Source organism: Thermobia domestica, chromosome 4 (genome assembly GCF_964235325.1).
Source record: "Thermobia domestica chromosome 4, izTheDome1.hap1.1, whole genome shotgun sequence".
Lineage (NCBI taxonomy): Eukaryota > Metazoa > Arthropoda > Insecta > Zygentoma > Lepismatidae > Thermobia > Thermobia domestica.
In genome coordinates, this window is record NC_137457.1 from 4,570,068 (window position 1) to 4,584,222 (window position 14,155).

At 34.8% G+C, this 14,155-nt stretch overlaps 1 protein-coding gene across 1 annotated transcript in view; it reads left to right on the plus strand.

Moving 5' to 3' along the window:
* The window catches only part of LOC145683675 (uncharacterized), a 28,350-nt gene extending 16,977 nt beyond the window's left edge, over positions 1 to 11,373 (plus strand). Inside the window, exon 2 of the mRNA XM_081755023.1 lies at positions 7,678 to 11,373. Coding sequence (XP_081611149.1) covers positions 7,678 to 8,882 — 1,205 coding nt within the window. The 3' untranslated portion in view covers positions 8,883 to 11,373. The remainder of the gene's footprint in view (positions 1 to 7,677) is intronic.
* Positions 11,374 to 14,155: the final 2,782 nt, after the last annotated feature.

The window sequence follows — 14,155 nt, forward strand, 5'->3', positions numbered from 1 at the left end:
CCCAGATCTTAAGCCTTTCAATAGATAGAGTAGCATCATGTGGGAATTACTTCTAAAGGTTGACAGAAATGATAATTAAGAAAACCAACTGCTATATCCTGTGATCATCGAAAAGTACAGGTTTCGGTCATTTGTACCTTTAACATTCATTGCCTCTCCGAGATTTTTTTTTTTGTCGCTTACCTTATTTAGTTATTGTGCAGTGTTCATATAACTCAGTTCGGACTATCCGATTAAATCAACTGCTACTAAATTAATATTCATGTCATTAGCGTACCCGGACGTCGACCCCTAGTCCCCTTAAGTATTTTTCATGTCTTTTCTTAGTTTAATTAGATGAGGGAAATTAACGACGTCCCAGACGGTGGCATGTCTGCGCTGGGTAGCCATCGGTGATGTTTCGGTAATTGAAATCACCGATCCAAAATTCAGTTTATTTATTTAATTTTTTTAATTTTGGCGAATTACTAATTAGGGATACCTTAGCTATTACTCTAATTTCATCCCTATTCTGGAATCTTCTAGTTTCCAAGAGGTCGGATGATTTTTTTTTTCTTGAAATTCTAAATTAGCGCCTTCTCTAACCTTCCGGACGATTTCCGGGAACCTGCTGGTTTGGGCCGGATACGGGGATCGGATTTCAATCTTACAACCAAATTCTTGTGGGATTGGGATCTGATGGACACAGAACTTGCATCCTTGGCAGCAGGGCGTTCCTTGAGTCTACGTATTTGAGTAGACCACCCTTTTGGCATGTTAAGAATATTTTGACTATGGATTTTGTTGAGAGCGAAATTCGATTTCTGTCTTTGTAGCGTTAGTTATTTCCCACTTAAGTCTTTGGCGCCACTATTTCTTCGTCTTCCTTCTTCTCTATCTCTCTCTGTCTTCATTACTTCGAGATTTTTTTTTTAAAATTTCAACCTCCCCCCCCCCTGGTTTCTGAAACTCATGAAAATGTACAATATTCCATATCACTTATTTCGATCGTATGTACTAACTGAGACATCGAGGGATGCAATTCGTGGAGGTATTGCAGCACATCTCGGGACCATTTTCGCGATATTCAATCCACCACTGGAGAAATTGATGGGAAGGTACACTATGCCTTCGGATTCCTAGAAACATTCGTTATTCATGGATCATACAAATTATATCCATTGACAACTGATTACTGGTTTTTATTTCTATTGATTGGTCATATAGTGTGTATGTATTAGTAGTCTGGGCCCACTAGTTTCCAATAACATTGATTTTTTTTTATACATCTATATATGTGCTTACATAGTTTTAAAAGTTACGTGCCTGCTCATTTTGTTGCATTTCCACCTCTTATGTCAACTATTTTTTATATATCTACGCGGATCTTTAGTAAATTGAAAATGATTATTGATTATCGGGTTTATACATATAAATTACAATGTTGCAACCTTATGAGGAAAAAAAAAGTGAATTTTTGATAGTCAGGGTTTTTGTTTTGTCTTTGAGCCAATAAAATATAAATATTTATAAAATATGAATACTTGTCGAATATGAACGGTTATGTAAAATTTAAACGTCGACAAAATACTACGATGGATATTAAAGTAAAATTTATTGTATTGAGTAATATGAATATATATATACGAGTATGTATGTAATGGGCTCGGTATTTACCCTGGTTTTATTTAGGTTGCCAAAGGTTTTTGACACCCGACCTTTACCAACTATTTGTGATATATAGCGTTACCGCGTATATTGTAATAAATTACATTTTGTTGAGTGGTTATTGATGTCTGTAACTATTAAAGTTGAATATAATGTTAAATACCGCATGTAAGTAAAACAAGTAGCAGGTCGTAAGATAAGTAAAATAACCCTAATCCTCATCCAAATTTATTCGCAAGATCAAAGTGAAATTAATAACCTACGAAACAGTGTGCCCCACCAACGAATCTTCTATCAGTAAACTCTGAAACAAATCCTTCCCCTACGATCGGAAATTTAACTATTCAGTGACTAGAATCTTCTGACTACAAGATCTATACTATAAAGAAAATTACTGGTCTTAAATTTAATGAAGTGAAATTTGGTTGATAATTTAATGTGAATACCGGAATATGGAAATATGTTCTCAATGTCTGTGACTGGATTTAATAAATTTTTTTTAACCTTGATAAACTTTGAAATTTTATATTGAGTGCGTCGAGTGACGAAATGAGAAATATAAATATATATATGATATGAAGCAACTATTTGTCTATAGTTAAAACAAAAATAATTAAATACTCTCATGGACACAAACCACAGTGCGAAAAGAGAGTTGGAAAAGGGAGCTATTATCGATGTGAGAACAAAGACTCATAAAATCGTCGAAATGTCTCCTCTTGGGACAGAGACCTAATAAAATGTTACTAAAGTGTTTTTTTTTTTTTTTAAGGATGATTAACCAATTATATTTTTTTTTCTTTCTTTTCCGCAACGATATATATATATTCATTACATTGAATCCTAAATGTATTGATCTTTGAATTTTTTATTTTTGTCTTTCATTTTTTTTTTGTCAAATTCTCTTTTATGTAATTCAACTTTTAATATATATATAGGAAGAGAAATGTGTTATTTGGTCTTGATAAAATTAGCGAACTTCTATGCATGTTAATGAAACATTCTTTCCATGTATTAAGTTTTTCCCTGTTATGTCCAACTAATTTTTCTTTTATTGAAATGTAATAAATGTATATAGTAATGTAGTTAGGTTAGTTTAATTTAACTAAATACAACCCGAAGTATACATTGTCCTGTATGAATGTGTGTGTGAGTGAAATGTAGGTTCATTATTAAGTGCATCCATTATTTTGACATATATGTGTGACTTATTATAATTAATGGTAGTTATCAATTAAACTCATTGAATGTTAATACTAACTTAAGTTGGCTCTATGAAGGAAGTAAAAAGGACTGGAGTAGCCTGAACAAATGATCAGCATGGGAGAACTGTGAGAGTCAAAATCTTCTACGAATATGTAATACTCTGATTTTTTTTTCTTTGTGGTCGATTCTAACATGCCATCAACTTCGTCTTTTATTTTTCAAATATTGGATATTAGTCTAGAACTTCTGGAAATATTGAATAAACTGTAAACTTAAACTTTCTCGTCTATCTCAGATCTAGATCGGGATAATTTGGTAGTTGGGGTTAAATGGATCTAGATCGGGGATGTATGGGTTAACATGTGTCTACCCTTGATCACCTTAATACCAAATATTAACCCAATAGCTATTGGAATTCGATAATTATTCACTTTTCTTTACCATATTTTTTCAAAATATTCAGTAACAGTTTCCTCTTTATTACCTTCTTACTTTACCTCTTTCCTCTTCTATTTTCCTTTTCCTTTCTTCATCTTCTTCTTCTATTTTTTTTTTAATAAAACTGAAAAGGGGGTCGTGACTGGGAATCCTAGATGTAATAAACACGGTCATGTATTTAGTTATTTTATTTCATTCTCTTTAGAAGTCCGATGAAAAGTTTTCTCGCTTCAATCGAATCTAGTATGTTCAAAATTAAGAAACGTTTGTTTCTATGGCAACGACGACTCTCCCTTTTACAGTTATTTTGTCATTTGTTGTAATATCATATGTGTAACTTAACCAATATTTTATTTACGTTGCTTATGCTTTCATCCGCCATGTTCCCAGTCATCGTGAGTTGAAACCGTAAGCATGGGCAAGTGATCGTATACGTCATGGTGTAACTGGGAATCACAATTAAGAAAAGGGGATATATGAGAAATAAAAGTTGTTCCGAACCACGACGTAAATAACGATTACAAAACACAATATACCCTTAAGTATTTTTCAATATGGCATATGTCATTGGAAGTGAGAAATCAACAAGGAGTTTAATCTTGGTGGTAACTCATCTGGAAATATCTATTATAATATTGTTTTAGTAATAACTGAATGTTTTAGTAATAACTGAAACATAATTTAATTTAATAAATGAAATGGAAAAGTTTAGTGTGGTGGTCCGTATCTTATATTTAATTTCTTTTTAAATATGTATTTTCAAAAGATTTTTCGCATATTTATTAATTAAATAGTTTTATATAGTAAAGAGTATTATGTGCTTACTTAATCTAAGTTAATCTATCTCCATATTGCAACCCTACTTTCGTAAATCATCATCATAGGTATTCTGCCATTATTGGCAGGTCACTTGCAGCAACTGAGAAGCTTCCATGCTCCATAGTCTTCCGCTAACCTCTTCGTCTTCACGTACGATTTATCTGTTTTGATATCGTCCATTAATTGTAGTCTCCTTCGTCCTCTCCCTCTCTTTCCTGCCACCATACCCTCTAGCATGTCACTCATGATACAGTTGCTTCTTAGCCAATGTCCCAACCAGTTTCTCTTCCTCTTCTTAATAACATCTAAAACTGTTCTTTTTCTTCCCACCATTTCTAAACCCTCTCATTCGTTTTTCGCTTAACCAGCGAATTCTTTCTATTCTTCTCCACACCTACATTTCAAAGCTTCCATTCGTTTTACATCGTTTTTTCGTAATGTCCGTATTTCTGCCCCATTCAGTACAATATTCCACAAGAATTATTAAAGGTCCCACAAAATATTATTTTCCTCCTCCTAAAGGCTCTCTCGCTATTCCTATCCTTGCTTTTATTTCACGTTCACACTTCATATCGTCGCATAAGAACCAGCGAAAGGTGACTCCATTTTCGTACGTTTACAGGCGAGACGACAAAAACACTATTTTCTTAGAAAGATGTGTTATAATAAGATGGTAATTGAGTTATATTACAAGAGATGATCGATAAGCAGAACAGATGGCGTTACGATCCATTTCCACCAAGTGGGGCTTTCAAAATTGTGTCCAAACATGAAGAAAGCGAAAACCGCATTTTTGGAGTTACGTTTCTCTGGTTTTCATGCGACGATAACATTACTGATAACACTACCCAGGTACCGAATAGGTTATTAAATGTTTTTGAAATGTCCATTATTATTATTATTATTATTATTATTATTATTATTATTATTATTATTATTATTATTATTATTATTATTATTATTATTATTATTATTATTATTATTATATGAAGCTTCAATTAATCTACATAATTAAAATTATGGTTACCACTCGTACAATATATCAGTGGTTTATTAATGTAGTGGTTTAAAAAATTTTAATGACCTGTGCCCCCACATTTATGCCCCTCCCTAACTTCTATGGCTAGCTGTGGACCTCATATGAAGCGTCGTTGATGTTTGTTAATTTAATATTGTCAACTAAATAGGAGTCGAAAGAGATGGTAATGCGCAAAATGACGATTTACCGAGTTTAAACTCCATTTTTCTGCAAAATAAGTTTATATTATGGATTTTTATTTTTATTTTTACCATTTTACCATATCGAGATACGCATACAAATCGCTTATATTCTGGTTTTTTTTCAATTTTGGTTCTTGAACTACCGCCTGGTCTCCTCCTCCTTGATTACATTTTGTCTACTGATAGCAGTGGCGTAGCAGCTGCCCCCGCAACCCTCGCAACCCGGTATACGGGGCCCCGAAGTCTTGCGATGAATAAAGGTTTAAAAAAGTAGAGCTTCAACCTTACTTCTGTCGGCTTTACAACTAGGGCCCCTTGTCTATACTTTGCGGGGGGGGGCGCAAAAGTGTGCTACGCCACTGACTGATAGTATGGTAATTAGGGCTACTGATATTAAGTAGGGTAACTGAGGAGAAGTTCGCTACAAAAATGCCATTTTATCTTTTATCTTCTAAACGAATTAGAGGGAAAGCATCAAATTTATGCTATGCATAAAGTATTTCATTGTAGATTATAAGGAAAATAAAATAAACATTATGTTACTCATACTTATGCCGTAATATTAGAAACACGAAAATGAGGAAAAGTGGCAAACTTTCCATCACATGCTGGGAAAATCGCCATATAACATTTATATCATGTTATCGTCACTTGGTACCTAGTCATATGTGCAAAAACAGTTACCAAAGACAAAAAAGCGTAAAAAGAGCCAGAATTAATATAGAAGATAAAACAAAATCTACTGCAAAATACAATACAAGCATGTATAATTACTATTCAAAGAATACAATTGAAACATATAACAAAGGTAATCGTAGATCTACAAATGTATACGATCTTAACAAACGCTCTTTTAATCAGATTCTGAATTGAAAGCAAGTGCGGCACCATTATCGCACATTGTGCACAAACCACAACGTTTCATTGAACTTCTGTTGCAGTCCGCGTGAAACCAACTTAGACAAATTAAGCATTGGTATGAATCCACTTTTTTACCTTTGGAATTGAAGTAATCCTCTCCAAAGTCACCACAAAATGTTAGCTTGATCCGTTTAGGTTTCTAAACGTTCCTCTTACTTTCACTACATCCTGGTTGCTGAGAACCCATTGCACTTTGGTTTCTGTCTTGATATTGTTCACTCCTCGAAATTATAGGCCTACTATTATCATCATCGCAGTTCAGTTTCCAGACACCTTTATTTTTACTGTATTTTGTAGCCGTACACATGTTCTTCCGAGTTAAAAGACCAGCAGATGAATTTATGGAATTTCACATTCGCCATAAATTCCAAATTCGCCATATTGTACGTTACTTTGGGCGAACTTACTGCAAATGCACAGTCGAAAGAAAACAACGTTTGTTTCCTTGTACCTGCACACTTTCCAAAGTAAATCTTTTCGCAACATTATTACAATGTACGGTTACTATATCAATAATTACCAGAACCGAATATAATTGTTACCTTACAAACAACTGAGAATTTCCAACGTACTACTATAATTCTGCCTCTTTCTTTGTTCTCCGTTTCGACGTAACTGCACAGAGAAAAATCCGTTCTCCGGACAGCGGTATATTGTACAAATATACGGTATCCTCTTGCTTACTATAGAAATCAGTACGGAGCATACGTTTTACGTATGCTACATAGGCACTGCCCTTAGATGTTACATCATGCCGTTGCAGGATGTCTGACATCTAACAGTTTTCCGTATATCACATGCATATACTTATGTTACCTTCGTCAGCTATATGTTATATACGTCCATTTGTAGGTGAGATCCTGACCGCCTACACTGTTTCATACAGAAAGTACGTATAGATGGAACACTTATACAGAAAGTATTATAAAACATCCGTTTTCAGTTATACGTCTGCTGTACGTTAAGTCCAAAAACTACAGGAATTACGCATGTAACCTATCTTTTTAAGTACGCCACCTACAATTTTTTTTCTCAGTGTGCATATTAGAAACTACACTGCTTGTTTGCTAGTTTGCATATCACATTGCAGATGTCAGTGTACACAAGGTACATGTTACTTCATATTTTAAGGGCATAAGTGAGTGTCTCCAACCCATAGTTTTTTTTATTTACGATTACAAAAAACATAATTACGGCGAGTTTCCCAGCATGACGAACATCCCCTTATTTACCCTATGTTTTCTGGAAGGATTTCAGTCACAACAATTAGCTACAATACTCGTCTTAAAGTGGAAGTTATACAATTTGCATCTATAGTCTTACAGGACTAATACACTGAGAATATAATAGTTTAATAAAATGAGCTGAAGGAAGCCCTATTTTCGAGTATTTCTTATTTATACTATTTTTGTGTTTTAATTTCAGCACTTCCTCTTTCTGAACAATTGGAACCTGTGAAGCTATACGCTGTGCCGAATCCTGTTGTGCAGAGCGAAAACATACCTGTTCCCAGTGAAAACAGTGAAGGAACACTAAATGAAGAAGAACTGATCCTGAATGTGTATTTTTATTCAGCACCTAATGCGGGACAATCCAGCGGTAGAAATGTCAATGCAGAGATGCTAAGAAGTGGACAATTTGTCATCATAAGAAATGTTCGTGGTCAATCTGCTCTTGACTCCTATTACTGTCCGTACGGTATTTCGAGATGCGCACAAAGCCGTCTCTTCCAAGATGTTCGAAATGACCTCAGACAAGACAACGTGTTACTGTTTTTCTACCCGACGAAACAACTCATGAACAAATTTTTTAGCGGAAACGAAATTGTACGTAAAATTGTAGTACCCGAAGACGCAACAATTGACCATCTACAAACGCTTACTTCATATGACATACCGCTGCTCTTAATTCTGACACGTGAACAATTACAGGCATCGAACATAGGCACAGTGGAAATTTCGCAACTTCACGTTACCAATCAGGGAGTTAACGTTATTCCATCGAAGTACAGTGTACCCATACTTCTGTACGATCGAGCTCTACCTGCAAGAAACTTAAAGAAACGAGATTTGGTGTACCTAAGTGAAGAGGGTCCCGTCATAATTCCAGGTATCAATTTACCAACGCAAGTTCGACCAGGGTGGAATTCAAGCCTTATACCGGGTGTGAATATAGCAGTACCGGTACCTCAACCGGTGGCTGAAGTGTTACCAGGTGGTGTAAGTATGCCAACTCAGATATTACCAGGAGGTATCAGTTCGCCAACAAACATATTACCAGGTGGTGTAAATTTGCCAACTGAAGTGTTACCAGGTGGCGTAAATTTACCGACGGAAATATTACCAGGTGGGGTAAATTTACCAACTCAGGTGTTACCAGGTGGCGTAAATTTACCCACGGAAGTACTACCAGGTGGCATAAATTTACCAACAGAAGTCCTACCAGGTGGCATAAATTTACCTACAGAAGTAATACCAGGTGGGGTAAATTTGCCAACCCAAATATTACCAGGTGGTGTAAATTCACCAACTCAAATAATACCAGGTGGTGTCAATATTCCAACAGAAGTTGGAGGAGTGGCTCTTCCAGTGCTTCAAGATCCGTACATGCTTTTAATTGCTCGTAGATAAGTTACAATTTTTGTGACGTATTTTCTTAATTATATTCTCCAGCATACATTAATTTTGCGTTTCAATTTCACAATTAAGGATTAAGTTATAACTTTTGTTCGAGTGTAGCATATTGTTCCTTATAGCAACGAATAACAAGGCTGTCTGTATATAAATATAGTATATAGGGTGGTCTCAAAAATATGTATTTTTTTTTTCGAGAACTTCAAGTAACGGAAATATTTCTATCAATCATTTGAAAGCATTTGTATTTATTTATGACTTAAAAGGATCGTTTGAACTATAGTAATAAGAATCAAAATTATATCACTTGGTGTCATCGCAATGACGTCACATATTACTTTCCACACATGTTTGTGCACAATTACTACCTGACTACAGTTGTATGAAATGTAATTCGCAGAAGAAATGGTGACAGTACTGACTTTGCATGACGATTCGAGCTTTGAGGTCGTCTATGATCATGGATGTGAGATTTGATGTAAACGAACAAATTTACACACAAAATGAAAATCTAACGAAGTAAGGTCAGGTGACCGTGCTGCTGTAGAGATAGCATTGTAACTGATGATGAACTTGAAAAGAAGAAAGAAAGAAGTCAGTCATTGGTAATTTCAGGAATGATCCTTATGTACGGTGAGAACCCTAGAATAAAATTAAAGAGTTTATTCGCCTCATGTTTCTCCAGGGTGCGGAAAAGCTCAACTCTGGTCAGCACGGTCATTGAACTTAAACCCATTTGATTTTGTATGGTAGGGGATTAGTGTGGTTTAGTACTTATTGCAACCTTTTCTTAAAAATGGTCACATATTATTTCGACACTGTATTTATTTTTTTAAGTGATGCGGTTTTGTGTGCTGCTTTTATCTTTTTAGTTCGTCAGTCAAGTGGAAAAAAGTTTTGAAATTTGAGATATTTTACATAAGACAAAGTCTCTCCCGCTTTCACGGGAATATGTAAATTTTGAAAATTATAGTTGTAGCACTATTCGAAATAGTTTTCCAACTCTAGAAAACTGACTCTGGAACCACGATCTTCGGCTATTGATACCATCATGAATTGAAAGCATTGCGCTGTTGCTACATCTCGCGAACAAATGCACACAGACACAAATAGGCCTACCTTCCCAGCTCTTTAACTGCGTACAATTAAAACAAAGAACTTTAGACTTTACGGAAAAATAAAAGACAACACTACCGTATTTCTCCCACTGTCATTCCCGACTTAACCCAACTCACTTGTTTATCCTCTCTCACTTGGAATCACGTGGAGTTAATGCTTTGTTGCAATTTAGGGAATAGAACTGCTAAAACTGATAGAATTTCCCAATCAGCTATGGCTGTATGGCTTTTGCTCATTGGAGTGACGTGGGAATAGTCGTGTGGTTTCAAGGACATGAAGTAATCAGCAGCCAATGACAATCGCGCAGTCTGGCTCTTGTCTTCTCCTTTAGACGATAGCCCTACGTGATTGGAGGATGGTTTGTACATCGACAAGACTATAATTACAAATAGTTGTTTGGCACGCGAGTGATGTCATTACAGTAAGCCAGTAACTGCATCTAGGCAGGGAGATCTCTCCAGTTACGTACGCATCACTAGCCAAAATATGATACAGTACTAACTGGCTTAGTAGGTTAAGGTTAGTTTAAAGGGACAAGTTTTGTGGATAGATGGCAGTACAATCTTCGTATCTCTTCCATGTATGTTTTGCCTTTCACGAAAATTCACGATTTCTGTTACAAATTTCAACCTACGGACTTCAATTTTTTAGAAAAGTAACTTCATAATCTATCGAAGACAATAACCCGTGCCGATTTTTTATTTAGAATTTTCTTCATTGTTGAATTGGCTTGATTGTTGAAAGGGATACCCAACCCTTTAACAATGGAACTGTTTCAACAATGAAGATTCTAAATAAAAAAAATCGGCACGGATTGTTCCCTTTAATAGGTTATGAAGTTCCTTCTCTAAAAATTTGAAATCTCTACGTTGAAATTTGTAAAAGAAATTGTAAATTTTCGTGAAAGGTAAAAAAATACATGAGAGAGATACGAAGACTGTAGTGACATCTATCGGCAAAACTTGTCCCTTTACTCTAACCTTAATGTGCGCCACCAAAATAGCAACTCCGCTAAACGTTTCCAGGTATTTTCCACGCAACAAGTGGGCGGGATTATATCGGGAATTTCTTTACCTCGACTTTAGTACTTTTTCAGAAGTAGTAGCGATTAGGATAATTACTTTGTACCTTTATAACATCAAATATCATGTTTTTTGTATTTAGTTGTTATTAAACTATTATTTTGTAAATACATACTTAGGTAATTAGATTTAAGAAATATGTAGTTGTTCTTTCAGCATTATTACAATTATGTAACCCTCATTGTACTCCCGATTTTCTATACTATAAAATAGATTATCATAATGATTTAACTCTAGCTTTCCATAATCTATTGTATGTTAAACTCAATAAACGTATCTCATTGTTATTTCGTACCTAACCTTGATTTAAATACATCAACCTATTGTTGAAGGTGGTTTACTGAAATATTCTTAATATCTGAGTTCTTATTACAATAAAGAAAATTGTACTAAAATGTGTCTAACTTGATTGACCTGACATATATGTATGTTTTGGTTGATTATAATGTGTACACATTTTTAGCTCATTGTTCAAAGAATTATTAATAAAAAAATATAGGCCTACTTCAGTTTACCATAATGTTTCAATGTCTTGACATCACTTAGAATATGCACATCAATAAATAAAATAGTTAGTTCTGATAGGTATACGGGAAGTATCAATCTTAAAGTTTTAAATTATAGCGTAATCAGTTTTAACTTTTGAGAACCGACAGGGATTTCAAGAAAAAAAGTAGACCTTTACGTTCGCTGCCCTAGTACTCCTTCTAATTGTCACAGAGACATGAGCTATACCTCGTTATAAAGGTTATGGAATACAGATTCTAACGTGCTAACTTTTGTGTCCCCTGTGCCACAAGATTTATTATAAAAATAAGATTTTGTTTTTGGAAATTTGTGAGAGGCTGGCAACACTGTTACTTGTCGTACGCAGGAAAATATATTATCACGTGTACGCCAGACATTGGGTACGATCATGTAATAAAAAGGAAGGTCGAAAGTTAAATATCGAGTGAGAAAAAATCCCGAACGTGTTTGCTAAGAGAATCATCCTGTACATATTTTTTCCAAATATTTTGGTCTACTCTCTGACGTTGGCAGCCCTAGCGACGCTCCTAATTGTCACAGAGATATAAGCCATACCTCATTTTAAAGCTTACGTGACACAGATTCCAACAAGGTACTTTTTATGTTCCTGTGCATACAACAAATAACATTGTTGCCAGAGCCCCAGAAACTTCGAAAAAGTGTATTTTTTCCCTTTATTTTCTTCTACTTATTATTATTTTTATGGGTTGGACACAGGAGGTACGAAAGTTACTTTGTTGGAATCTGTGTCCCAAAAGGTTTTTAACGATGTATAGTTCATGTCTCTGTGAAAATTAGGGGCGTCGCTAGGGCTGCCAATGTCAGGGTAGGCGTCAAGATATATATATATATCTAGGATGATTCTCGTAGGTACGATGTTCCCAATTTTTTAAATCCCTTGCTATTGTATCTTCGCATTTCATTTTTATATGATTGTTCCGAATGTCTTTCGTACCTGTGACATTATTTTTTTTTCGGTGTACGGCAAATAACAGTGTTGTCATAGTCCCATAATTTCAAGTAATATGGTTTCCATTTATAAAAAATATACACTGAAAAAGGGTAAATTCACTCAGCCTCGCATGCTCAATGGCCATATACACGATATCACTAGTTATTATGTTCATTTACCTTTATTGAGACTACTTTTTATGCTTGTAGGTCCTTCGGGAAGAGAGTTTCCTCCAAATGCTGAGGGGGAGGAGGAACTATAAATACCCAATTTTTCCCCTTCCCTTAAGGGACCCCCGATGTGGTATTTTTTGGAAAGTTTCATCTTTCCTGAAGACACAGACACCTAAGAAATCTCTCTAGGTTAAGGTTATTTTAAAGGGAAAAGTATTGCCGATAAATGTCCCTACAGTCTTCGTATCTCTCCCATGTATTTTTTACCTTTCACGAAAATTTACAATTTCTTTTATAAATTTCAACCTAGAGACTTCAAATTTTTAAAGAAGGAATTTCATAACCTATTGAAGGGAACAATCCGTGCCGATTTTTTATTTAAAATTTTCTTCATTTTTAAAACAGTTCCATTGTTAAAGATTTGGATATCCATTTCAACAATCAAGTCATTTCAACAATGAAGCAAATTCTAAATAAAAAATCGGCACGGATTATTGCCTTCGATAGATTATGAAGTTCCTTTTCTAAAAATTTGAAGTCTCTAGGTTGAAATTTGCGAGAGAAATCGTGAATTTTCGTGAAAGATAAAAAATACATGGGAGAGATACAAAGACTGTAGTGCCATCTATCGGCAAAACTTGTCCGTTTAAACCAACCTTAATTAGGAAAAGAGCTACGCAGGTTTAAACTCCTGGCTCAGCCCTTGAGCCATTGGTCCTGAAAAAGAAGATCATTGGAGGTCTCCTGAGAGAAGTCACATAAATAAAGCATTAAATTTTATATCTACAAAGTAAACAAAAAAGGCTCACCTAATGTACTTAGACGAAATTCCTTTCATTTTTGCTCAGTGAGAGTGGATAAAGATTGAAGGTTGATAGATTACTGAAGAAGGTATATGAGTGGAATATACATTGTATCCCTCTAAACGTAAGTTATATCTAGCTACAATTCAAGTTTTACAACTGAAAAAAAAAAAATGGTACCTATCATTGTAAATCTTATTAAATTCATTTTTTTTTTTTTTTTGCTAGTTTTTTCCTTATTTCTTTCCGAAGTTCAAACCTGACCAGAAAAAGGCATGCAATCTATTTATTTTATGAACCTTTAGCATTATTTACTGTATTATCAACTAACAAATAAAGACGTCGACATTTTACACACACACACACGAGAAACAAACAATATTCACGAAACACGTGCAACGGTGTCCGCAACACAAACTGTTATCGTTTTTAGTATTTGACAGGACATCTTACAAGAAGTCTTTCTTGGGAAATTTGCAACATTTGCTTTATTTCTCGAGATTTTTAAAGTAATAAACCTATAAAGTTTCGAGATAATCTCCGTCAGTTTCAGGACCCTTTGTCAAGACGTAGAGGCTCCAACTCCAGAGTTCAACATAAGTGCTCCAACTTT